This window comes from Trichosurus vulpecula, chromosome 1 (assembly GCF_011100635.1).
Source record: "Trichosurus vulpecula isolate mTriVul1 chromosome 1, mTriVul1.pri, whole genome shotgun sequence".
Taxonomy (NCBI): Eukaryota; Metazoa; Chordata; class Mammalia; order Diprotodontia; family Phalangeridae; genus Trichosurus; species Trichosurus vulpecula.
The window spans coordinates 449,433,939-449,460,977 of NC_050573.1; the positions used below are offsets into that span (position 1 = coordinate 449,433,939).

General features: G+C 38.7%; 1 protein-coding gene across 2 annotated transcripts in view; it reads left to right on the forward strand.

The window, feature by feature from the left end:
• The first annotated feature begins 1,172 nt into the window (after window positions 1-1,172).
• The window catches only part of ATP6AP1L (ATPase H+ transporting accessory protein 1 like), a 33,164-nt gene continuing 7,297 nt past the window's right edge, over window positions 1,173-27,039 (forward strand). Inside the window, exons 1-3 of one of the 2 annotated variants that reach the window (XM_036737739.1) lie at window positions 1,173-1,318; window positions 16,053-16,131; window positions 18,721-18,962. In XM_036737739.1, the coding sequence (XP_036593634.1) occupies window positions 1,224-1,318; window positions 16,053-16,131; window positions 18,721-18,962 (416 nt within the window). In that variant the 5' untranslated portion in view covers window positions 1,173-1,223. The remainder of the gene's footprint in view (window positions 1,319-16,052; window positions 16,132-18,720; window positions 18,963-27,039) is intronic. The other variant, XM_036737749.1, reaches the window with a different exon arrangement.

The following is a 27,039-nucleotide window of genomic DNA, read 5'->3' on the forward strand; positions in this document are numbered from 1 at the left end:
TCAGAGCTGTTTTAATTTGCATTTCTCTAATTATTAGTGATTTGGAGCATTTCTTCAAAGAATTATTGATAACTTTGATTTCTTCCTCTGAAAACTGTTTATGTGCCTTCTCATTTGGAAAAAAGGTTTGTGAGTAGGAGCCAAGGAGGTAGAAAAGTCTAGTAAATATTGGTGCTTATTTTTGTTGTCTTAAGCACTTAAATCACTTCTGTACATTGACCTTTTCTATTCATTCTTAAAAATTTCTTCAAAAATATTCTTGATATATTGTTAAGTAATTTGAAAACAAACCCTTTACATTTCCCCTTGGTTATAATTTTAGCTTGAGACTTTTTTTAGTAAAAATTAAAATCCCCATGATCAATTTCATTACATATTTTATAAATCTGCTAAAACTATTGCAGTTTGTTCTTGCCACTTGTATTAATGTACAATAAAGATCTCCTTAAGCTTTTCTGACAGTTAGCAAATCATCTCACTGAGAATTAATTTTCCTCTAACCCATATCTACTTCAAGTACTTTAGCCCTTGAGTTAATTAAAGATTGAGGTTTGCCAGTTTCACAGCTATTGACTTAACATCTTTTCAATTTTTTTCTTTTGCAAATTAAAGTTATCCAGGCATTTCCGTCCTAAACGTTATGTAAGACACCTCCTGGAGGCTTCTGAGCTTAAAGAGGATTTTTTTTCCCCTTCTTTGTCTGGGAAGGAAATAGAGTGTAATGAATTGAGCAAGGAACTGAGAGTCAGGATGCTTGCTTGTGTGACCTGGGGCAAGCCACAGAAGCTTTTGCTTATTTATCTACCAGTAAAATGTACCCAGTTACACAAATGGTAGTTTACAGGTTGGCCATTCTATTTCCAGATTTAGTGAAAATTAATAGTTTCTGCAAAAGCACTTTGAGATCTTTATTTGAAAGTCATTAGACAATGTCAAAACAGTGATTTTTTTAAAAAAAGGAGCTCAATGGTCATGGTCCTCCCACCCCAGCTAATCTATTTCCTAGTCCTCTTTCATTTGGCTAAAGCATTTGAAGGAGAACTGGTTGATTTCACTCTCCCGGTCTCCCCTGTTTGCACGATACATTCCAGCTCAGAGACTGTCTGTTATTGGTGGAATGAGCTCTCAGTCACATGGCAAGAGGGAGCACTCCCTCGTTCTCCTCTGATTGTTTTCACGGATTAACAGATGTACTTGGGGTGAAGAAACTGATTCGTTTCTTGATGGAAAGAAAAACCTCTTTCTGCTTTGTGCTCATTTTTTTATCTGTAGGATTTTCCCTGACAGCAGACCAAATGTTTGCAAGCATGAATACCAGGTAAGTGTCTTTACATCTCTTCATGTCCCACATCTGAGGGTGAAGGCATGTGAGAATTAGAGTTCTGCAATTACTTTTTATCTGCACAGTACAGATCACAGTTTTAATTGCAGTTCAAAATAGGCATATCTGATTAATCTATTCTAAATTCAAATCCTAAGAAGTATTGAACTCTGGGCAAAATAAATATCTCCATGTCTTGAAACAAAGTCTTACCCAGACCATGCCTGATGTGAGATATTATTCCGTGATCAGAAATAATCCTACAACATACAATGTGTGTGCATGTATATGTCTTCAAAAAAATGATACCACCTAAGGTCACATTTTCCTAAATTCTTTTATATATAAGTGGGTTTTTTTTTAACTGTTCCCCTTACAGGTATATTAGAAGGGATAGATGAAAATGTTATCTGTATTTACATTATCTTTTTGGAGTTTTCTTTTGTATCTTAAGGGGGAATGTAGACAAAAAACTATGGAATGAAACTGCAAAGAAAGATTCGCTTTTATAGCAACAACTTTCAAAAGCTAACTAGAAAGATTAGGTTATTTCATTTATATTTCCCAATTGCCAATAACGTTCAGCTTCCCAGAAGTTATGTGATCAAACATACCAGTCAATGAGGAGCACATGGTGAGCTGTCTAAAGTTGCATTTAAAGAACTTTGAATCAACTGATGGAAAATAAAAACTATAATAGATTTTAATTCAAGTATTTTTTGTGCTCAGTTATGTTCAAATCAACTAATACTCTTCTTCAGGTTAGTAACAGGCACTCCTTGAAAGCAGAATTGTGTATAATTGACTGTGTATTATGCTGAAAATTTTACATATATATATATCTTAAAGGTCTTGACTGAATATGTACACAAACATATTTGATCAACTAATATATTTATTATATATGACTTATATGTATATGTGTATGTATTAAAATATACACATTTGGTCCAGATCTGTGATACATATATAAATAGAATACATACATACAATAGAAACACTTCCATGCCAGCATCATATGTGTGTATGTGAATGTATTTAGTCCAGGTCTATGATTTCAGCCTTATGAAGAGCTCCCAGATGTGGAAACTCCTTCCACCAGGGCAGATTGGCAGCTTGTTTGTAACTTCTAGATGTAGAGAGTCTTCTGGGGACCTAAGAGATCAGGAGACTTACACATAGCTACCATTTGTCAGAGGAAAGACTTGAATCTAAAGTCTTCCTGCTTCCAACCCTGGTCTTTTATACACAGCACCAGCCTACTCCTCATTTTATAAATATCCTATTAAAATTATGTCTGAAATTAAAGATACTTTTGAGTTCTATTTGTGTGATGATTGAAAATTCTGAAACCTGAGAGAGAGATGATGGGTCAAAAGAAAAAGGAAGGTAGAATAAGACTTTGAGGTACATGAGGCCCAGTTCTTCCTTATGAACGAGGAACAAACAGTGCTAAATTACCAAAGAGATAATTTAGACATATTTAGGGGCTTCCCAGGTGAGTAGAAATGAAGCGAGGGAAAGTCAAATTGGCCTTTGCTCATGGACTCTGTGCTGCCCAGTACAGGTTTCAAACTGTTGATTTAGGTGCTGGTTACAGCTATACTCTAATCATCTTTCTGAGGACATTCTGGAGATCTGGCCTCAGGATCTTCATCCAGCACAGTGCTCGTGGGTGGAAGATGCATGTTCCCCGAGTAAAAGGCCCTTGGTGGCTAGGGACTCGGTGGTCCTTTGGAAGCTATTAAGTCTGAACCCAGCACCATTTCCACATATTTCTAACTCAGGCTCATCTATCCCTTGACACTCTAGGCCTCTCCTAGTTCTGTGGCTGGCCTCCTTTCCATAAGCTGGGTGCACTTTTAACCTGAGATCCATGAACTCTTAAAAAATTATTAAAAATGTAATACAAGAAGCAAGATGGATTTAGTAGGTCTAAACACTATCATGACTTACCCTGCCACTCATTACCAAAGTCCGAAATAACAAAGCCAGTCATTACCTAATTTAATCTAAGGATTTTCCTACTTTGATTTTGTTGCCATAGATCCTATTTTATCAAGAAATCAAGCAGCTTTTCTATATAATTTCCATAGAATTCATAATTGTGAGGTTTTTAAAATATATACAAACCTTCAGATTTTTTTCTTTGTAGTTAAAACGATACACTTGGAACTGATTTTGAGAAACAAAATATAGAGTAAGGCACTAAATTAGTGGAACACAGTTCAGAGTTAGGAAACCTCATCATTGTGGCCACTACTCTACGTAGGGCCGGTAGAAATAGTGCGGGGGTACTGCTGGGGTCTCATCAAGCCTTTCTTCTGCCCTGCCTCCCACCCAGATCTGCACCCAACACTTCTTTGAATGGGCCTGAGATGCTGTAAACAGATGTCTTGGATGGTCTGTAGAATGATGGATCCGGCTCTGAGATATCCCTGTAGAGTTTTACCTTGGGGTGGAGGATCTCCAATATAGGGGCAGGGGAACATACCTAGTATCCTTATATGTCAGAGAATAATATTATTTGGGAAAAATACATCATTCCGTCAACATTTTTATTACGTTTAGTGATTCCCAGTTTTGTAGGTGTTATATTTTTTAGTTTTTAGATTATAGTTTGCATTTACAACTTTGAAAGTCTATCAAGTTTTAAAATTAAGAGCATAATATTTTTATATTTCAATATTAAAATAGAAATTAAAATGTTGCTTTGTAAATAAAACCATAGACTACCCCCATTTTAAAAAGTGCAGCATTTAAAAATGTCTTTAGCATGATTCTGTAATATCAGTGTATTTAAACTTGAATAAAGGTTTTGTTCATTCCTATGTTTATTCATCTGTACAAACAACTAGGAAAGGTTCCCAAAGCCTTTGTGCTGAGTGGGACTAGATGGTCTTGGTCTGCCTCTGACTGGAAATCATAAATTTCCTTAAGCCCAGAGAGAATAAGATCCCCTTTTACTCCCCTTTTAAAATCTTTCCATGGAAGCAGGCCATCCTTGGCTCAAAAATAAGAAAGCAGCCTAGACAGCCTTCAAAGGTGACCCACAATCTTCAGAGTCACTTAAGGAACCTGTCAGAATGGAAATTCTTGGGCTGTACAGTATGCCTGGGAAAATCCCCAGGTAGGCCAGCCTCCCCCAGTCAGAGCTGTGCCTCTGAGTGTTGGCTTGTCTAGCAACATTGTACTCACGTCCAGGAGTGGGAGATGTCTTCCTTGTGTGAATCTCCTTGAAAAGCTCCCTACCCCCACAGGTTTATATGACTACTTTCCACCTAGAGTTAGACGGAGGAAATGGCAGTGTAATATATTTTTGGAATATTATGTTCAGTTTTTGCTTTTTCTGGCTTTTTCAATTCCTTTTTTCCTCAAATTCAGATGTCATCTGTCTGGTACAAACCTTTTACGTATGCCATCTATTATCAGATGGATGTGTTTAATAGATATCTTGGCCAATTTTTTTCTAGATGCTAAAGAACAATATGTGGTCAAAATAACCTCAAAATGACAAACTGATAACATAAGAATTATGATTATGTTAATTTAATCCCAAATTGGCTGTCCTCTGCTATAAATATGTATGTACAAATGTGAACCTTCGTTCTCTATCTTGATAAGGGTTGTTCTGGGTGAACACATTGCCCTACATTAAATTCAATCAACTAATCATTCATTTATTAAGGGCCTACTATGTGCTACTCACAGTGTTAGATGTTGCAGATAAAAGGACAAAAGATGAAAGCAGTCCCTGCTCACAAAGAGCTTTCATTCTCCTGGGGGGACAAACAACAGGCACATGAATGAATACATGGATGAATACAAAATAAATACAAGACAATTTTTGTCGGGGAGGATGGCATGAGCAGCTAGAAGGATCAGGAGAGGGGTGAACCCCAAGATTATAGAAAAAGGGAAAGGAAAGGAATAAGTATTCATGTGGCATCTATCATATGCTGTGGGTGTATGGGGTGTTCAACATGACTAGTACCTCTGGCGCGAGGGCTTGCTAAACCCTTTCCACAGCTGCTCATCCACCTTTGGTGTCTACTGTAGCTCTAAGAAGCTGTGGCAGGAACAGTGGGCATACCCTGGTAAAACCATCTCAGCAAACAGGCTAAACCAGGCTGAGGGTAACAGAGAAGCTTCAAACCCCTCAGTGAGTTTAGGGGGATGTCTACTTCAAGCATGTAAAGACTTCCCCCAACGGAACGGCCGGATGAGAACAATTTGTGCCAGCAGCCATGAAGGCACCTGAAACAGGCTCTGTGGAGCAACTAGAGTTTGATCAGACATTGAAGGTGCCAAGGTCATCCACTGCATGCGGGGCCATTGCCAGTCATCCTGACTTTTGTCTTGCCATTGGACTTCAATGACTATGGAAGACAGAGTCAGGCTCTGGAGGGCAGCATTAGGAGTAAGAAGCAAGTTTAGGCTCCATCTGGAAAAGCTTTCTAGCACAGAGAGCTGTCCAAAAGTGGAGTGGCCCTTGGTGTCTTTTCACTAGAGGCTTTCAAGCAGGTAGAAGGGATTTGGGGGAGGGGAGGGGGGCAGTATGGGTTGAACTAGATGGCCACCAAGTTCCCTTCCAACTCTGAAATTCTATGAGTTTGTGATTTCATCAAGAGCTAAGTCTATCCACAGGTATTTATTAATTATTTCCTGTGTTCCAGGCTGAGGGTTCTTAACCTGAGATCTGTTAACTTATTTTTAAAAGTATTTTTACAACAATAATAACAATTTATTTCTTTATTAGTCCTATGTGTTTTATTTTATGAAGTTTGAATCAAGAGTACAGCATGGAGAAGAAAGCACCTCCTTTCTAAGCCATATAAGGATCCGATTCAAATTTATAAGACTAAGAACAATTCTTGAAAAGATATATAGTCAGATGGTATGAACAGGCAATTTTCTAAGGAAAATATTCAAGCTATCAATAACTATATGACAAAATGCTTTTTGTTGTTATTGAGTGCTTTCAGTCACTGTCTGACCCTTCATGACTCCATTTGGAATTATCTTGGCAAAGATACTGGAGTGGTTTTGCCATTTTCTTCTCCGGCTCATTTTACAGATGAGGAAACTGAGGCAAACAGGGTTAAGTGACTTGCCCAGGGTCACAGAGGTACTAAGTGTCTGAGGCTGGATTTGAACTCAGGTGCTCCTGACTCCAGGACCAGTGCTCTACTCACTGCACCACCTAGCTGCCCCAGATCTGTTATCCTGAGAGAGTTGCTCTTCTTTGCTCCTGTGGCCCACACTCAAGAACACCTGGAGCCTGTTGACACTGAGCCCTGTGAATTATTTTGATCCTTAAAGCTCTGGTTGTCTCAGGTTGGACATTTTTGGCTACAGTTTCTATGTCTGTATAGATAGCTTTGAGGACATTAGATGCCTGAGGTCATGGTGCTGCTGCTGCTTGCTGTTTGTCTGTAGTTTTCAAAGGGGACCACCATATCAGGGAGTCGATGCCATGATATGCAAATGAATTGGACTTAAGTGAGGGAGGGCTGTGCAAAGACACCAGCCTCACCTTCTCCTCCAGAGCCATCTGGGTCCAGTGGCCAGATACACATCAGGACCACTGGAGATGGCCCAGGATGCAGTGGGCTACCTTGGCCTTTTCAAGCTAAGGTCTTTAGCAGGTCTCAATTTAACTGAGGCAATTCCCATTCAGTGAGCAAGGCTCAATAAAAAAATGAGGCAAAGAATGGCTTTTTTAAAGAAATAGATCTGGGAGGGGAAGACCCTCAGGGTTTCTGGCAAAAACAGAAACAGTTGTTATTTACCTCCATTCTGAGCCAATCAGGGCCCAAGAAGTGACCAAGAAAGGCTTGGTCTGGGCCCAGAGTGATTTGGGGTTAAGGCAGTTTTTACGAGATAAGGCCCTGGGACAATCTCTGCTGTGTAATTGTTCCTGCATTTTCTGGACGCCCAGTTTTTATCTCTTTCAGTCTCTGCACACATTGCTCTACCCTGAGGAGGAGGAACTGGATAAGCATTTCTCCTTAGTGCTGAACTGTATTAGATACAAAATTATCCTAGGAGACTTCTGATACAGTCATTCAACAAACACTTTTTAACCGCCTGTGATGTGCCAGGCACTGTGCTAAGCTCTGGGGATTCAAAAAGAGGCAAAAGACAGCCCCTGTCCTCAAGGGGCCCGCAATCTAATGGGGAAGACAACGAGCAAACCAATAGATACAGACAAGCTCCGTACAGGATAAATGGGAAATAATCAACAGAGAGAAGACACTGGAACTGAGAGAGGTTGGGGAAGGCTTCCTGTAGAAGATGGAGTTTAGTCGGGACATGAAGAAAGCCAGAGAAACCAGTAGGCAGTGTTGATTAGGGAGAGTATTTCAGGCATGGGAGAGAGCTAGAGAAAATGCCTGGCGTGAGAGATACAGTATCTTTCTTGTTCCTAGAACAGACAGGAGGCCAATGTCACTGAGTCAAAGAATATGTGGTGGGGAGTAAGGTGTAAGAAGACTGGAAAGATAGGAAGGATCTAAGTTATGAAGGGCTTTGGCTACCAAACAGAGCATTTTGTATCTGATCCCAATGGTGATAAAGAACCACTGGAACTCGTTGAGTTGAGGGGAGACATGGTCAGACCTGCACTTTGGGAACATTACTTTGGCTGAATAGAGGATGGATGGGATGGGGGGAGACCGGAGGCAGGCAGACCCATCAGCTGGCTATTACAATAGTTACATTAGGAGTCAGAGGAGAGATGTTGCAAAGACAAAATTGACAGGCTTTGACGACAGATCGGATATGAGGGGTGACAGATAGTGAGGAGTCAAGGATAATGCCTAGGTTAGGTGTCAGAGTTGTTGGGAGGATGATGTTGCCCTCTCCAGTAACAGGGAAGGTAGATGGGGAGAAAAGGGGGAGTTTGGTTTTTGGTCCGCCTCCCTTAAACATCTCAGCTTAAGTTTGTATACATTTATGTCAGGTAACATCTGGCTTTGCCTGTATGGGGTTGTCCATTGCCTTGGTAGCTGTCCCTCTCAGTCTATCTGTTAGATTCATCACTTTGTCTGGTTTTAGGGGCCTTCCATCGTCCCAGGTGCACTCTAGCCTGTCCAACCTCAGTCTCCCAAGACTGTTCTTCCAAATTGTAGCAAAACAGAAACCAGAGAAAGTGTACGGCCAAGGTCTCTCAAGCATCCCCTTCTTGTTTGTTGGCATCATAGGGATTAAGTTTAGTTGATTCAGGGGCAGCTAGGTGGTGCAGTGAGTAGAGCACTGGCCCTGGAGTCAGGAGGACCTGACTTCAATTCTGACCTCAGACACTTGACACACTTACTGGCTGTGTGACCTTGGGCAAGTCACTTAACCCCAATTGCCTTGCCTTCCCCCCTCCAAAAAAATAAGTTTAGTCGATTCAGTGACAAGTTCTTTCTCTCTGTCCTCTGGGGATTTCTACAACCATACAATAGGCAAATTCCCATAATAACAGTTAAGAAAAAACTCTCCTCCTCACAGATTCTTCCCAGAATTTTCTTTATAATGTTACTTTGCAAGATAAGAGTAACCATCTGCTCAGAAAAGACTTTCTTCATTCTTTCTCTATCTTAAAGTTCCTGTGAACAGTATCTCCAGAATGCCAGTTAAAACTCTCTGTCTCCTCACAAACTTTTCACAGAGCAAAGTTAAAACTTTTTTCCCACAGACTCCTTAAGGAAAAGCAGTTAAACTGTCATTATTCAATATCCCCAAACCTCTTAAAGACAGAGGACCAGCATTTATCCTTGCTGTGGGAGAGACCATTGAAACTGGCAGTACATTTCTGATATGTGTTAATTTTCTGTGTAAAAACAGGCTCCTTTCCTTTGTTTTTACTTTAGAATTCCTCTAATTTCCCTTTATCCTGTGGATATCCTATAGCCCCATTTTTATTGTTCAGTTGTTCTAATTGTGTCTGACTCTTTGTGTCTCCATTTGGAGTTTTCTTGGCAAAGATACTGGAGTGGTTTGCCATTTTCTTCTCCAGCTCATTTTCCAGATAAGGAAACTGAGGCAAACAGGGTTAAGTGACTTGCCTGGGGTCACACAGCTAGTGAGTATCTGAGGCCAGATTTGAACTCAAGAAAATGAGTCTTCCTGACTCCAGGTCCACTATGCCACCTAGCTTCCCTATGTTCCCTTTACATACCTAGACTACTATTTATAGGTTCTAACAGTATATTTCTAAAGCATGACTTCCATACAAGCAAAACATTTTGCTCTCAAAGACAGGATATAAAGACAACTTAAGGATTAAGGATTTCTCAGAAGAATATGACAAATCAAGAAATGTGAGCATCATAATGAAAACAATAATAAAAATCCCAAGATAACGAAGTACTTACCATTTCCTTCTCTAGCTCATTTTACAGATTATGAACTGAGACAAATAGGGTTAGGTGACTTGTTCAGGGTCACACACCTAGTAAGTGTCTGAGGTCAGATTTGAACTCAGGATGATGAGTCTTCCTTATTCCAGGCCCAGAACTCTATCCACTATACTGTCCAGCTGCCCAAGTTGTTTATTTCAGTAGTGTCCAACTCTGTGTGACCCCATTGAGAGAGGAAAACAAAATCAGCACCACTGGTAAATACATTGAAAAAGTCTGAAAATGTGTGCAGTGTTTAATACCTATAGATCTCCCACTTCCACAAAGGGGTAGGCTGGCGGTGTCTTCTCATATATCTTCTCCTGCTTGATCTTTATAATTCTCATTGCATTTACTTTTGATTTTTTTGGTGCATACTTTTTCTTTCCATTTACACCGTAGTAGTTACTGTGTATATTGTTTTCTTGGCTCTGCTTACTTCATTCCACATCAGTTCATACAGGTCTTTCCATGCTTCTCTGTTTTCATGACACACAAAACTTCTTATAGCACGGTAGTATTCCATTACATTTATGTATCACAATTTGTTTAGCCATTTCGCAATTGATGGGCACCTATTTTATTTCTAATTCTTAGCCATCACAAAAAGTGCTGTTATAAATACTTTTAAGTATATGGGAACTTTCTTCTTATTAATTATTTCCATGGATTATAAACCCAGCAATGGAGTCTCTGGCTCTCCAAAGTAGTTATACCATTTCAAAGCTCCACCAATAATAGGGTGTCTATCCTGCCACAACTCCACCATCATTGGCTATTGTCATTTTTTGGGTCATTTTTACCAGTTTGTAGGGTGTGAGGTAAAATCTCATGGTTGTTTTGATTTATACTTCTCTTATCATAAGTGCTTTGGAGCACCTTTTCTTATGGTTGCAAATACTTTGCAGTTCTTTTAGAAGTGTTTGTTTATTGACCATTTATCTACTGGGAATGGCTGTTATTCGTGTGTGTGTGTGTGTGTGTGTGTGTGTGTGTGTGTGTGTGTGTAGTTTATGTAGCTTAGAATGGATATGTGTTTAAAAATTAGAAAGCCAACAAATAAATCTATTTAAAAGGAGGACAAAGGAGGAGATATTAAAAGGAGGAGAAATAGATAGACTTGAAATACCCCAAATATAGAAATGATAAATAAAACTAAGCTGGTTCTTTGAAAAGACTAATATAATTGACACAACTTTAGTCAATCTGGTTAGTAAGAGGACAGAAAATTAAGTTTACAAAATAGTAAATGATTAAGGTGAAATCGCATCAAAACAAATTATCAGAACCTTCTATGCACAATTATATGTTATGTGTTCTCATATTCTAAGTCTCTCAGAGACTTAGGAATTCTAAGAAAATGAGTCCGTGTTCTCAATGACACTTCGTTCTAGTGCTCCCTTTGTAGAGAAGCACATCAATGTGTGATCTATGCTGTACCAACAAATATAAAGAGAGTTGGCCTGGTGCAATGAAAACAGCATAGGATCCAGAGCAAAAGAGTGATTCTAGAACAATCTCTTTCAAAACATGACCTCCATACAAGCAATACATATTGCTCTCAAAGAGAGGATGTGTAAAGACAACTTAAGGATCATAGGCTTCCCAGAAGAACACGACAAATCAAGAAACTTGAACATCATAATGAAAACAGTGAAAACTCCAAGATAATGGAGTAGTTTGCCATACAAAAGAACACAAAAAGAGAACACAAATGAAATAGTGGGATATCTTCAAATATATAAAATACTTAAACTAACAGAAGATCAGATAGAAATATTAAATAACCTCAGAAAAGGAAGCAGAAAGAACTAAAAAAAAAACCCCAAACTACCAAAGGAAAAAAAATTATAATCTCAATGGATTAATAGGAGAATTCTATCAAACTTTTAAAGGACAATTACTGCACAATACCACACAAATCACTGTTCTCAAAAACTGAGAAAGACCTAGAAGTTCTCTCTCTTCTTTAGCAAAAAGAAAATGTTCTTTAAATGTATTGGACTAACCATTAGATGTGCATCATTCTAAATAATAAGGGTGTGTGCGTGTGCATGTGTGTGTGCGTGTGTGTGTCTATGTGTGTATGCTTGTGTTTTCTTTAAAGCTAATATTATCATACCCTAGACTCTTCCAATATGGTAATGAACCTGTAATCTCTTTGATATAGATATTCTCTCCAGTTTTACAGTTTACAATCCATTCATCTGTCCATCCTGGCTGATTCTATTCAAATCCTACAATAAATTTGCCACAAGGAGCTGGGTCACTTCCTTGAATTTTCTTGTCATTGTGAAAAATAGAAAAAGAGAGCATGGGGTGCCCAACTCATTCCTTCCTTTTGCTCCATGAATAGCCTGTCTTTTTACGGGTTATATCTTTCTTTGATGAAATCCTTCATGCTTTTTCTCTTGCATAAATCTTTATTTGTAATTTGTTGCAATCCACCCATGCCCATCATGTACCTCCCCATTGCCCTTTGGGTGATCCTTAATTTCAATTCTTGGAAATTGTAGCATTCCACAGCTCATAGCCATACCAAAGCATATGACTGTATCACCCAAGATTATAATAAACTATTTAAAATAAGAGTCTATGAAGGTAGCAGTGTCTAATGAGGGAATTTTCTTTGACTATATTTACTATGAGGGTTTTCCCTTCCCTTCCCCTTCCCCTTCCCATTCTTTTCTGTTTCCACTGCCCCTTCCCCTTCCCCTTCCCCCTCCCCCTCGCTCTGTCCCTCCCACTTTCCCCTTCCTTCTCCCCTTTCCCCTCTCCTTCCCCCTTCCCTTTTCCCTTTTCTCCCCCTCCCCTTCCCCCTCCCTTCCTTTTTGGCTTAACAGGTTTAGGAATGGGAGGTAGAGAGAAAATAAATTGTTAATTAAAAAATTAAAATTTAAAAAATGAAAGCAGAATGACACTTTCATGATAACAAAAGAAAAATTCCAAAAATGTACATTGCAAGTTTCTAAATACACCAAGAGATTTTCAGGGAGTTAATTGTTTTATTAATAAGAGGATAGATTTAAAGCTGGAAGGGAATTTAGATATGGCCTAGTCTAATCCCCTTATTTTATAGATGAGGCCCAGAGAAGTTAATCGATGTCTTGAAAACCATCCAGGTAGAAAGTGACAGACTGATATTTGAATCTAGAATCGCTCTTTCACTCTAGATCCTATACTGTTTTTATTGCACCAGGTCCCATCTCCTTATATTTGTTGGTACAGCATAGATCACACATCGATGTTTTTCTCTAAAAAGGGAGCACCTGAATGAAGAGTCACTGAGAACATAGACTCATTTTCCTTCGTATTTCTAAGTCTCTTATTTCAATTCTTCAATGAGTTTTTTAGCATCAAAAATGCAGGTGTTCGTCTCATCCTGTGTGACTCTTGTCCGTGCTTTGCCATAGATTTTCGTTTTAATCCATTCTGCTATCCACTTCTATTTTATGGGTGAGTTCAACCTATTCATTACTATTTCCCTCCATCCTATTTTTCCCTCTCTCTCTCTCTCTCTCTCTCTCTCTCTCTCTCTCTCTCTCTCTCTCTCTCTCTCTCTCTTTCCCCTTCCCCCAAAGTCTTTTTTACTTCTGACCACTGCCTCCCTAGTTAATCCTCCCTCCCATCTATTAGCTCTCCCCTTTCTCTTATTCTCTTGCCTCCTCACTTCCATGTTGGGTAAAGTAGATTTCTGTACCCAACTGATTGTGTTTGTTATTCCTTCTTTGAGCCAATTCCAGTGAGAATAAGGTTCAAATGTTGCCCACTCCCCATCTTTATCTCCACTATAAAAGCTCTTCCTTTGAACCTCTTTTGTGTGAGATAATTTCCCCCATTTTTCCACTCCCTTCTCCCAGCATATCTCTTTTTCTTACCCTTTAATTTTATTTTTAAAAAATCATCCCATCATAGTCAACTCACTCCTGTGCCCTCTGTCTATGTAGGAGCCTTCTAACTGCCCTAATAATGATAAGATTCTTAGTAGTTAGTTACAAGTATCATCTTGCCACAGAGGAATGTAAACTGTTTGACTTTACTGAATCCCTTATGATTTCTCTTTTGTGTTTACCTTTTTATGTTTCTATTGAGTCTTGCATTTGAAAGTCAAATTTTCTATTCGGCTTTGGTCTTTTTATCAGGAATGCTTGAAAGTCCTCTATTTCATTAAATATCCATTTTTCCCCTTGAAGGATTATACTCAGTTTTGCTGAGTAGGTTATTCTTGGTTTTTATTCCAGGTCCTTTGCCTTCTGGAATATCATATTCTAAGCCCTCTGATCTTTAGTAGAAGCTGCTAGATCTTGTGTTATTCTGACTGTGGCACCATTATATTTGAATTGTTTCTTTCTGGCTGCTTGCAATATTTTCTCCTTGATCTGAGAGCTCTGGAATTTGGCTAGAACATTCCTGGGAGTTTTCATTTTGAGATCTCTTTCAGGAAGTGATTGGTAGATTATTTCAATTTCTATTTTGCCCTCTGGTTCTAGAATATCAGGGAAAGAGGCAAAGATAGTGAGAAAGAGTAAGAAAAGCAAAGGACTTGGAATCACAAGACCTGGGTTCAAGCCACAGCTCTGCCATTTATTTGCTGTGGGAAGGCCTCAGTATCTTCATTTATAAAATGAAGGTAGAGGGAGGAGGAGTTGGATTACATTTTTAAAATTTCAACTCCACTTTATATCCCTCCTGAAAATTTTTAAGAGAAAAAGAGGAAGAAAAAAATTTAGCAGAACCAATCAATACATTGAAAAAAAATCTTTCAATATATGCAATGTTCCATGCTCGTGGACGACCATATATCCTGGCCTCTACAAAGGAATAAGGGGAAGCTTCTCACATTTCTTTATTGGGGCCCTGCTTGTTCTTTGTAATTTTACAAAATGGTCATACTTAATTAACAACTCTACCAATAATGTACTAGTGTGCCTGTCTTTCTATAACCCTTCCAATATTAACCATTCCTATCTTTTGACATCTTTGCCAATTTTTTGGGTGTGGGGCAAAACCTCAGAGTTGATTGACTTACATTTTATCTTATTATTTTTAGGGATGTGCAACATTCTTTCATATGATTATTAATAATTTGTAATTCTTTTGAGAAGTTTATTCATCTATTTTGACCAATTATCTAATGAGGAGGGCAAGTCAGTTAACTTTACTTGGCTTCAGTTTTCCTCATCTTGATGAGGAAGTTTGTTTAAATGACCTGAGATCCTTCCAGCTATAAACCTATAATCCTATGTTCTACATGCTGGAAATATTATTTTAATATTTAGAAGGTAGAAATGCTAGAAGGTATCAATGTACCCCTCCAGTTGTCTATCTGTTGTTTCCATCAATCTGATACCCATGAGTGGAATTCAACTAATGAAATTTCTATCATGCCTTTTATTTGGTCAATGTACTAAATTATGTAAAAGTTCCTAATAAAGCACTTCATTATGCCACAGATTTAGTTAAGCATTAAATCAAATAATGTCTTAAATATACATGATGATACAGAATTACTGTCTCTCATTACAATGATGTAAACGAGTTAGTGTAAGTTTTTTCCAGGAAATTTTACCAAAGGCGTAATATAAACTTTGGTCTTAGCTGGGGAGAACTTTTACTACAAGAATAGAGTTAGAAGAGGAATCTGACTTTTTGTCACCTAAAGATTTAAAAGCAGAAAAATTCAGCTTTCAAATTTTTATGAGATCTGAAGTAGAGTAATTTCTTGAGCATTTAAAAATTTTAATTTATGAATATTTTATCTGGTCTTAAGCAGTGGTAAGATTGAGGATTTGCTCTCATGAATTATTTTTGTTTCTTTGTGATAGACATCATGGAATATAGATGTTGAAATTGTTCAAAATTAATACTAAATAATGAATAAATTTCTGTTGTTATTGCTGGAGCCTCTTAGTAATTGGGACTCCTCTTCAGATATGAAAGGCATCATGGTATACGAGACAGAGATCTAGCCTCAGAGATAGGAAGACCTGGGCCCAAATATTGCCTCTAACATATACCTGCCTTTTGCCCCAGAATCAATCATTTAATGTCTCCGTGTCCCAGGCAACTCTCGAAGATTATAAATTGTGCAGAAGTGTTGACCTTTGTGGGTAGAAGGTTCTTCCTCACTGGAGAGTTCCGTATCAATGACATCCCTGGCCTGGTTCTTATCCCTCTAGTGTTCAGGTATGGTAAGGACTAGAAGACCTGTAAGAATCTAAAAGTTTGTGCTTCTAAATTCTTCACCAAATGTAAAAGTAGAAATGTGTATGATTTTAGTTTAGTGTCTTGGCAGGAGTCAATGATGTTATAACAACGGTGACATTTGTCTCTTGCCCTCATAGCGCTGTTTCTTTGGCAGATCAGAGGCATGATGGACATATGAAGACAACCCCAAATTTTAAATCAAAACCAACTCCACAGGTATGGATGTGTCAGGAAATGATATTACATCTTTTCTTAAGTGTAACTCTATGTGTTTCATTGAATAGTTCCATTATTAAAAACAATTAAATTACCCTATTTCAGAGAGTGCTGAATTCTTAGGGTGAGATTCAGTTTGACCTTTCTCACCTTGCAGATTGTGGGAGTGGAGATTTAAAGCCAGAAGGGACCCTAGATGTCACTGACTCCAACCCTTTCCTCTTATAGATGAGGAAACTGAGGTTCAAATGGTTTAAATGATTTGCCCAGGACCACATAACTTTTAAGTGTCAGAGGTAGGATTTGAACCTGGTGCTTCCTGACTACAAGTCCAGCACCCTATCTACTATGCCATATTGCTTGTCATCAGAGTGAAAATTTACCGCTTAACACTGCTTCCAAGTATAGGGAGTAGGACCCATGTATCCCTTTGTGATTCCTTTCCAGTACCATTATAATCCACTGTGCTTAGAGCTACCCAAGAAACCAGTGGAAGGTTCTGAGTGACCCAGAGCATAGGTGTCTGCTTTCTGGTATTTATTGCTTACACTTTGCATTTGTTTGCCTTGGAGTTCAAGCTGTGTTTCTTGCATTTTTATTACTTTCTGAATAATTTCTAATTTTCCAAGGCCAATATTCCCAACTTACACTAATCTAATGGAGTTGAATCTATTGGCTTTCAGGGAGCAATTAAGTGCTCCATTTAAAAATTGACTTACTAAGGAGCTAGACTGGGTTGATTTATTTTGCAGAATAATTTTCCAGCCACTGAAGCCTGTAATCATCTGCATTTTATGCCATTGTGTTAGTGTTGCTTCCAGACACACTCCTTTCTCTAATTTGGTTGCAACAGTTAAATAACTAAATATTAGTAACTGTCCTGCTTTACTCTGAGGTTCTCTTTATTTTTCTGTGCTTCATTGTTGTATCTCCCAGCATCTGGTAGATGTCGATAATCCTGTTGTCCTTGCAGCAAGATTAACTATCTGATAATTTTAGATCAGATTTGTGAAACTTAATAGCCAAGAACATTTTTGTTCTTAAAGCCCTTATGTTTTAATTGTAGAGGCTGTCTGTTTAAGAGAGGGGGGCCTTCTTTTAGATGTGGAACATTCTGTTTATGACCAGACCTTTTTTAAAAGGTAAAAAACAAAACAAAATGTTTTATCCCAAACAGTTATAAATGGGAAGCCCTTAGAGGGTGCTTTGGATGTGAGTGTTCTCTTTTCTGTCTTTGTTTCAGTATCCCAGGCACCTCATAAAACAATTTTGATCTTGGAATTTGAGCTTTTAAGTTAAAAAAGTAATAATAGCTAATATTTATATAGCACCCAAATGCCAGGCATGTGCTAAACACTTTACGGTTACTGGCTCATTTGATCCTTACAACAACTCCAGGAGTTGTTTGCTATTATCTCTGTTTTACAGATGAAGAAACTAATGCAAACAGTGGTTCAGTGACTTGCACAGGGCACAGCTAGTAAATGTGTGAGATGGGATTCAAACTCAGGCCTTTCTGCCTCCAGGCCCAGTGCTCTGTGCACTATGGCTCCACTTAGGAGCAAGTCAGTTGCTCCCCTCCTGGACTTCAGTTTCTTACTTCGTAAAATCAAGGAATTCAACTGACTATTTGATCCCTATGGTCTTTTCTAGTTCTGGCTTCAGACTATCAAGAAGTATTTATTAAGTGCCTACTGTGTGCAAAGCATTGAGCTCAGTGTTAGGAATACAAGTATAAAGAATAAAACAATCTCTGCTCCAAAAGAGTTTACCTTCTAATGAGGAGATGAAAATATGTACAGCATAAATATAAAGTGAATAAATACAAATATGCACAAACTAATGAAATACAAAGTAGTTTGGGATTAGGAACTGGTGGAACCAGAAACATTTTCACTTAAAATATGTATCATAAAGGTAGAGAGAGACTCTGTGAGGCAGGCAAGGAAGGAGTGTATGTCAGGCACGATATTTTGAGTGATTTTATTTTTTGTGGAGTGTTTTTGGCTTCAAACTCTCTTTCAGTCCCCTCCCTGAAAGCATATATCTGTTCTATATAAGGGTTACCTCTCTATTTCCTGCCTCTCTTTCCCCAGGATTCAGTCTTCTTAGATGCCAAATGTTATGTCAAGACACCTGACCTTAATACGTAGTTATCAAGAATAATGAGTTTAAATTGGAGATTTCCAAATGACCTGATTCCTTTGGGATAAATGGGTTGACAGTTGACCCAGAAGTGGATGGCTTCATGATATTCTGGGGTTCTTGTCTCGAGAGTTGTATCTACACAATGTACACTCCCAACTCTCCACCGGGGCGGGGGTGCCTGTGGTTCTCTAGGTGCAAAAAAATCAGAATCCCAGTTATGGTTCTGTTATTATCTAGGTCAGAGTGGGGGAGGAGGAACCTTCGGCTGTAGTTGAGGACCTGGGGTCCACATGTGGCCTAGAGGCTGCAGGTTCCCCACCCCTGATCTAGGCCATCTAACATCCCTACGTGTGACCTATAAACTTTTCCATTTCTAGAGAAGCTTTTGTATTATGGAGAATTAAGCTCTTAGTTGTCTTTTTTTTTTACTTGCCCAATTAGAGCATCAACTATGATCTCATCAAAAAAGGAAATCTAGAGAGAGAACCTTGGAAGACCTTCAGCCCCAGCCATCTGACTCCCATTAACGTCTCAATCAATGGAACTCCTTGCATTCTCTTCTGGGCTAAGAGAATAACAATTAAATTTAAAAGTCAGCCTTTGTTGGACCTCACAGATAAGACATTTGGAAAAGAAGCAAGAGTGGATGTTGGCCATTCAAACTGCAGTGAAGAAAATGCCATGTAAGTATGAAATCTTTCCAACAGGGGCAGCAGGGTTTAAGAATTGTATTGTTGCCGCCATCTCTCCTAGCCTATCACTAGCTAGTAGGATAGTGCTGAGAACGTTCCTAATATTTGATGTCTCTATGCAGGGACTATTTAGAAAGGAGAAATTGGCTCCCTTGGGGTTGATCCTGAAAATTTTCTTCAAGGAAATAGAGCATTAGAGACATCAGTTCAGTTGTTATTCAGTCATGCCTGACTCTTCATGACCCCATTTTGGGGTTTTCTTGGCAAAGACACTAGAGCGATTTGCCATTTCCCTCTCCAGCTCATTTTACAGATGGGGACACTGAGGCAAATAGGGTTAAGTGACTTGCCCAGGGTCACACAGCCATTAAGTGTCACAGGCAGGACTTGAACCTAGGTTTTTGTGGTGTGAAGTCTACCTCTTCATGCACTAAGCCAGACTACCTTTCAAATGGATAAAATAGCAAAACCGGACCATTTATATTTTCTATGTGAAATTTTTGTCCAGGCTCCAATTTGAGAAACTGGGAGCACTTTTTGGCCTTCATCCCCAATGTACTCTTAGCAGAGGAAATAGAGATTATTGACCATGTGTGCTACATGAGATGCTTGAAGCGGCAGGGTGACTTCTGTGACTTCTGTGGAAGCAGAGAACACATGGGAGCAATGCGGAGGTGATGGGGTTCCCTTTTGTCCCCCAAAGCCATGGACATTTTTAGGTCAGGGACAGACTAGATAAACATACACATTATACATAACACTAGCTCACATTTCTTTCTTTCCTTTTTTTTTGAGGGGATGGAGGTGAAGTGACTTCCCCAAGGTCCCATAGCCAGTAAGTATCTGAGGTTGGATTTGAACTCAGGTCTTCCTGACTCCAGGGCTAGTGTTCTAGCCACTGTACTAACTAGCTGCTTTACTAGCATGAATTTCTATGACACGCTACAGTTTGCAAAGCTCTTTCCTCACCAAGCCCAGGAAGGTTGAAAGTGCTAAGTACTGTAACCTCTATTTAATGACTTAACCCAGTCCACACACCTAGTGAGGCGAGGTAGGTCTTGAACCCAGGCCTTTGGAATATAAGTTCAGTGCTTGTTCTACTACATCATACTAATTTCCATACATGGGACCTGCCAATCTGCTGAAGATCATTCCTCTTTTGAATAGTCAGACTTCGGAAAGTCATTTAGAATCATTCATGCTGCTGAAGATTATTCATTTTAACTTAAACCAAGCAAAATAAACAAGCTGGGAAGTAGTTCTCCAAAGCTGTAGTCAGGAAACATTTTCCAGAAAACAACTGGGAGTAAACTCTTCTACCTTTCTAGGATTTTCAAGGACCGCCACATAAAGGATGTCATAAATACCTTCTAACGGCTTCAGTGACTTATTTTGCTTAGCTCATGTCATAGGTGATTTAACATTTCCATGACTATAAACCACCTTTTCAACGGCTGTGATATGATTGGCTTTGAATGGTCTTAAGTGGTGCTCTGAGATTGTGCTCAGCTACTGACAAATGGGTGGTTGGTTCCTATAAATGGGTAATTGCATGGAATGTGTGTTTATGTTTTTACATAAATATTTTAGGCCGAAATACCTTTTCCTATCTGAACTTCAACCCTCACTGTTATACATTCCTTTTTCATGAAAGATAAAACAGATTATTATGTGGATGTATATTTCCAAGCCAAAATTGGTTTCTTATGTTATTCTTAATGGCCTCGCTATTAATAAATATTAAGTAATAGTTTAGATTCCACCAAGAAAGACATTTTAACTTTGAGATATATAGGTGAGATATATAGTAATGACCTCAGTGATAGCTGATGACCTTTGCCTCAGACTGCAATCACCAGAAGATCTTCCTTATCTGATTCTTTGTACAAAGGAGGCCGCTTGACTATCATTTTCTTATATCCTAGCCAGTGCACTGACCTATCTCCCTTTCTGTGGTTAGGAGCAAAGAGGCAGGACAGTTATTCTCTGGCCCCTCTGGCTTATTTTAAAAGGAACCAGACCTCCCTCTTCTTGAGGCAGGGGGTCTCATTAGGGCCCTCAGAAACCACCGATGCCTTCAGTTCAAAAGAGCTTTTGACTAGGTATCAGAAAACCTGGCTTTAAGTCTTGATTCTGCTACTCAGCTGGGTGACCTTACTTTTTTTTCTTTTTTTGGAGAGGGGAAGGCAGAGCAATTGGGATTAAGTGACTTGCCCAAGGTCACACAGCTAGTAAATGCATCAAGTGTCTGAGGCGGGATTTGAACTCAAGTCCTCCTGACTCTAGGGCTGATACTCTACTCACTGCACCACCTAGATGCCCCCTAGGTGACCTTACTTAAGACCCAGTACCTAAACTCTCTAATTCTCATTTGTTTGTCATGTGCAAACTGGGAATAACAGCCATTATGACAGCAACAGCAACAATACCCTGCCTCCCTTACAGAACTACTGTAGAAATCCAATGAGTTAATGTGTGGGAAGGCACTCATTCATTACATGGTTAACTGCTTTGCACATTAATTTATTTCAATACTTCAAGGAGTCATGGTTTCATTGGTGTGAATACTCCCTTCCTCACGGCAAGATAATAATCCCACAGTCTTTTGGTAGATGTTCTTTGAAAGTTACTATGGTTGGAAAGTTTGTCTCCCAGTTGCCAAACTGGTAATGAACCTCTCTGAATTCAGTAGCCTGGATCCAAGAGGACAGACATATAGTCTGTGTTTGGAGGGTTTCTAGTTTCATAGGACCGGTCAGAGTTTGTGATCTCTTGCCATGACCTAAGGAAATCCAGAGTTACTGATATACAATGAAGTGATGGAGGAGTATAATGGTGGAAGGTACATATATGATGTTGCATTATTATGGTCGTTGCCCATGTTAATAACAGGTGCCAATGTTGGACTATCATCAATTTTCTATAGAGGTTTAATCAATATAAAACAATTGCCACAATGAAGAGATGCAAAAAAATCTCAAAATCATAGTCAATAAATGTTCACATCTTTGCTGCACAGAGAGACAGAAAGCCAAGAGCAATGCCATTATAGTCCATAAACTCACAGAATTATAGAACTGGAGAATTGAAAGGGACCTTAGTCAGCAGCTATCTAGTCCAACTGATCCATAAAAGGAATTTCCACTTTAATACTCCTAACAAGGGCCATCTAGCTTCTGTCTGAAGACATCCAAGGAACGGGGAACTTACCACTCCAGTTTTGGAAAGCTTTAGTTATTGGGAAGTTTTTCCTAAAATCAAGCCTCAATTGGATCTCTTTGTAACTTCCTCACATTGTTCCTGGTTCTGCCTTCTGGGACCAAAGAGATCAAATCGAATCCTTCTTGCACATGACAGCCTTTCAGAATGCTTGAATACTGGTCTATCATGGCCATCTGAGATTTCTCTTCTCCAGGATACACAAGCCCAGTTAGACCATCTCATGTAAGGTTTATGTTCTTTCACCATCTATGTATGCTTTCTAGCTTATTAGTGACCTCAAACTGTGGCACCCACAACTGAAACTAATCCTCCAGGGGAGGTCTGACATTAGCAAAAAATATTATGAAGAGGGACAGTGGAAGATCATGAGCAAAGTTGCCTCACAAAAGAGGGAAGAGTAGTGGAGGGAAAGATGAATGCATAGAAAATTTGGTGTGAAACTCAACTGGATAGAGTAGTGGACTTGAGGTTAGGAAGATCTGTGTTCAAATCTAGCCTGAGGCATTTGCTAGCTGCCTGACCCCAGGTAAGTCATTTAACCTTTGTCTGCCTTACTTTCCTCATCTGTAAAATGTCTGTAATAATAAGCACTTACCTCTCAGCATCAAATGAGATATTAAACACTTGGCAAACCTTAGAGAGCTATAGAAATCCTAGCAGTTATTCCTAGAGTTTTAGAGATGAAACAAGGAGGTAAAAATACCAAAAAAAAAATTAAACACTTATTAAATGCCAGATGGCAGTTGAACCTTGATTAGTTGGAATGTCTAATCTTGGGTCTGGAGAACCAATAACAAAACATGAGTTTCATTCTCTCTTCTCATTTGAAAGGTAGAAGAACTTAGGACGTAAAATGTAGTGTAATGAATCAAATATTGTCACTGTGTTATTGGTTTTGCTTATTTTTTTTAAATTGTTTCTTCTTTTTTACAAAGGAGAGTTTAAAGGCGGTAGGGGTTAAGGGGAAATGACTGTTGTAAAAACAATACGCTTCAATGAAGCTTTTAAAAAACACAACCCATCTGTGAGCATTTTTTACAACCAACTATTGTCGTCACCAATGACAGAAAAACCACTATCCTTCAACTTTAATGTCTGAATCCCAAATGTGGTATGTGGAGAAGTTGATATGGCCCTAAATCACAGAAAGCAAAGACAGGAAGCAAAGCTGGATGAGAACGAGTACGAACAGAAAAAAAATCCACATAGGAAATGATACAATTTTGAAAGCACCGAAGGAGCAATTTTCAGCATATCTGAGAGAGGAGGATGCTCGATGATGAGTTGAATGAAAAGAATGAATGGAATTATTCATATGAAAAAAGTTATTTCCCCCAAATGGCAACCAACTTCAATAACTACTTACTTTTTCCTCTGTGTAAAATCTTTATGAGACTGTTCTGTCCTTTAAAAGAGTCAATATAACCTTGATGAAAATATGGGAAGGTGACAAGCTTTTGCAAAAAAAAAAAAATCCATAGTAGGCCATAGCTTTATAGTCACACAATTTACTGAAATATATAGAACATTCAAAATCCTGCTATGTTTATTGTTTATTGGCTATTAAAAAGTATTTGATTCTGCTAAACAAAATGTATCCTTAAAGGCCCTCCTAAAAAAAGTCTCCCATATATACTAAGATCCGTCATACAAGATTAACTGGAAGATGTAACAACAGAAATAATACTGTTTAATAATTCTTAGGTTATCTTTTCAAGTGGGGAAGACGTATTCACCAGAGCTGTTAGCCACTGTTGTGGGTCCTGCATAGGGTCCAGATGGAAGAGGAATTCTCTATTGATCCTGAGGTGACCCAGAAGGAATTGTTGGTGGATAACATTTTGCTGATTTCATCAAACCCAAGAATACTACAGGGACTACTAAATGAGATTCCTCAGTCACTCAGAAGAGATCAGTCTAGTAGTCTACATAGGAAAAACCAAATGGATGAAAAATGCCTATTGTCCAGACTATAATATGCAGATGAATAGTCAGTCTGTTGAGTCAGTTCATCAGTAGACAGATCGTACACAGGCAACGCATATGGAAAATGAGCTATGGTCTTAATTAAATAGGAAGAATATCGTGGGCTGAAGTGAATTTGAGAAATTGTACTTCAGTTTCATGATCCCAATCTGCTCTTTGACACACATTATTTGGGTACCTTTGCTCTCCCAGAGATATACTTTGCAATTCATAGAACGATTCAACCTGTGAAGAATTAAAATTGTAGATGAGTCAAAGGGCAATATAGTTTTGCTAATAATGACTTACATGCAAGAAGTGAAGGATACCATCCAGGAGGTATATGATTGTGTGAGTCAGTAGGCTGATGATGGGTGACAGGTGGACAACTGCCTTTGTGGCCACAGAATGTTAAACTAACCAGAACATTCAGTAAGATCTCTTTGTTTTTACTTTGTCCAAATACAGTCTCGAAAAGAAAACCAGCTTATAAAAATCTGATTAGTTCTATTCCTTCTAACTTAATACTGAGCTGAGCTGAGCTGATGGAATGTTATGGAGGGCCATGAACAAGAATCACTGTGCATGAGAAGGCAAGGATGAGCTGTGATCTGTGCCACCGGAGTGAGAAATAATCACCTTTACATAGTATTTTAAGGTTTGCAAAGCTCTTTACTCATAACAATTCTAATGAGATAGGTACTACAGGTATGATGATTCCCGTTATACAAATCATGAAACTGAGGCTGAGAGGTTGGGGGGAAGGGATCAAGCATTTATTAAGTGCCTTCTGTGTGCCGGGCTTATAAATATTATCTCATTTGATCCTCCCACTAAGCCTGAGAAGTAGATGCTGCTATTAGCTCCATTTTAAAATTGAGGAAACTGAGGCAGACAGAGTTAGGTGACTTGCCCAGAGTCATGTAGCCAAGAAGTTTGCCTGAAATTGAATTTGAACTTGGGTGTACCTGACTCCATCTACATAACTGCTTCTGCTTAAGTGACTCGCTCAATGGTCATGCAGAAAATAAACGTCTGGGCTGGGATTTAAAGTTAGATTTGAAATCCTGGACTCATTCTGTTATGCCATTGATGAGCTCTTAGATCCATTGAAGTCCTGGGATGTGTAAACTAAAATTTGACTTTAATCCTATCATTCCTATAGAGGATAATTACGTGTTGGACACACTTTAGTATGTGACATTGATTCTAGTTGCTTGGATGCCATTTGATTTCCCATCTTCCGTGGAACCACTCAAGAATGCTCCCCTTTCCCTAGCACTGGAAGTGCCAGTAGAAACTTCACTGAGAAGCAGAAGATGGGAGTGACACTATGAGACTCCCAGAGGAGTCAAGACCTCCAGGATCAGATGCTGAGATTCCAGGGAAGGCTTGAGTCCAATGCAGTTGATTGTCCAGATTCTTTGTAGTGACATGCTGCTACCATTGTTGATAAGAAAGTGACTCAGAACCTCATTTCTTCAAGAGTCATCATGGTAAAGGAACAAATCCAAGCAAATATAGCCATGTAAGGTAAAAAAAGTGTGGCTTTTAAAAAAATGACCGCATTTTGCTCTTGGTAACAAAATGTTTGGGGAGAGAATAAATGTTGGCAGAAGGAGTCACAAAGGGAATCTTCTTTGAAAAAGTGAGGGCAGCATACCAAACACAGCATAGGCGAGGCATCTGGGTAAATTTCATGCTTAGGCTGCAAGATCCTAGAACAGACAGAATCTGGCTTGAAGGGTGGCTTGGCAGAGGGGACAGACATATTTTAGAAAGTAGGGGAGCTAAAGTTTTCAAATTATTCTGGTCCACTGCTTCTAGATTTAAAATTCTCAAAGCAGACCATATGTTTATTAACATGCAGCTGCTTTGCTAGCTTGCATCCAAACATAGTACGATGGAAAGAATGCTAAGTTTAGAGTCATGATATATAGCCCTGGGTTTGAATCCTTACTCTGACACTTGGCACCTCTGTGACATCGGACCTGTCGTTCAACCTCTTGGAAACTCAGTTTTCTCCTTTGTAAGGTGAGGGTTAGACTAAATGATCTGTAAGGTCCTTTCCTTCTCTAACTTTATAATCCTCTTGTCCTGATGTCTAATCATAAATGCTATTTGACTCTTAGGAATATGAAATCTAATCAACTGTCCTAGTAAGCGCATGGCTACAGGGAGCCTGAAGGTATTCAGAGTGGAGATTGGGTTTTTCTTGGCTTTAGTGGATCAAAAAATTGGGTAGTTTTTTAAATGGTTGAGACCTCAGCTGAAACCCCATTCCATAAGCTGCTGAGCTGAGGCATAGGGAGACTTGTGCCCCATAAATATTCTTGGAGCTCCACTGGTGAAAAATGTCTGCATTATAATATTAGTAGAGCTTCAAAAATTTGGGAGGATAAGGGGGAGGCACTTTGAATAAATGAAATATTTGGATTGTGAAATTTTGAAAATAAATTTTGACTAGACTATAAGCTCAGTGGGGTCAGGATTTGCCTTATGAAAATTTTGTATTTTCTACAGTGGTGCTCTGCTTATAATGAGGACTGAATTAAGTGGATATTAAATTGAATTGCTTTTGGTTATACATGTTGATTTACAGTTAAGGAACAAACCGCTCCAAATAGAAGTCCTTTCATAGACTTAACTTAGGTAAATAGATAGAATTATTGCAACCCTAAATATTTTGGGGGGCAATAATATAATATGACGTGATAAGATATATTATAATAATATAATAATTATATAATATATATATAATAATGATATAATATAATAAACCATAAGTATAATGGGGGAAGTCAGCTGTTGAATCACTACCTGAGCATGCTATCAATTCATTCTCTCTCAGTAGTCCAAATCAGACACACATCCATTTTTT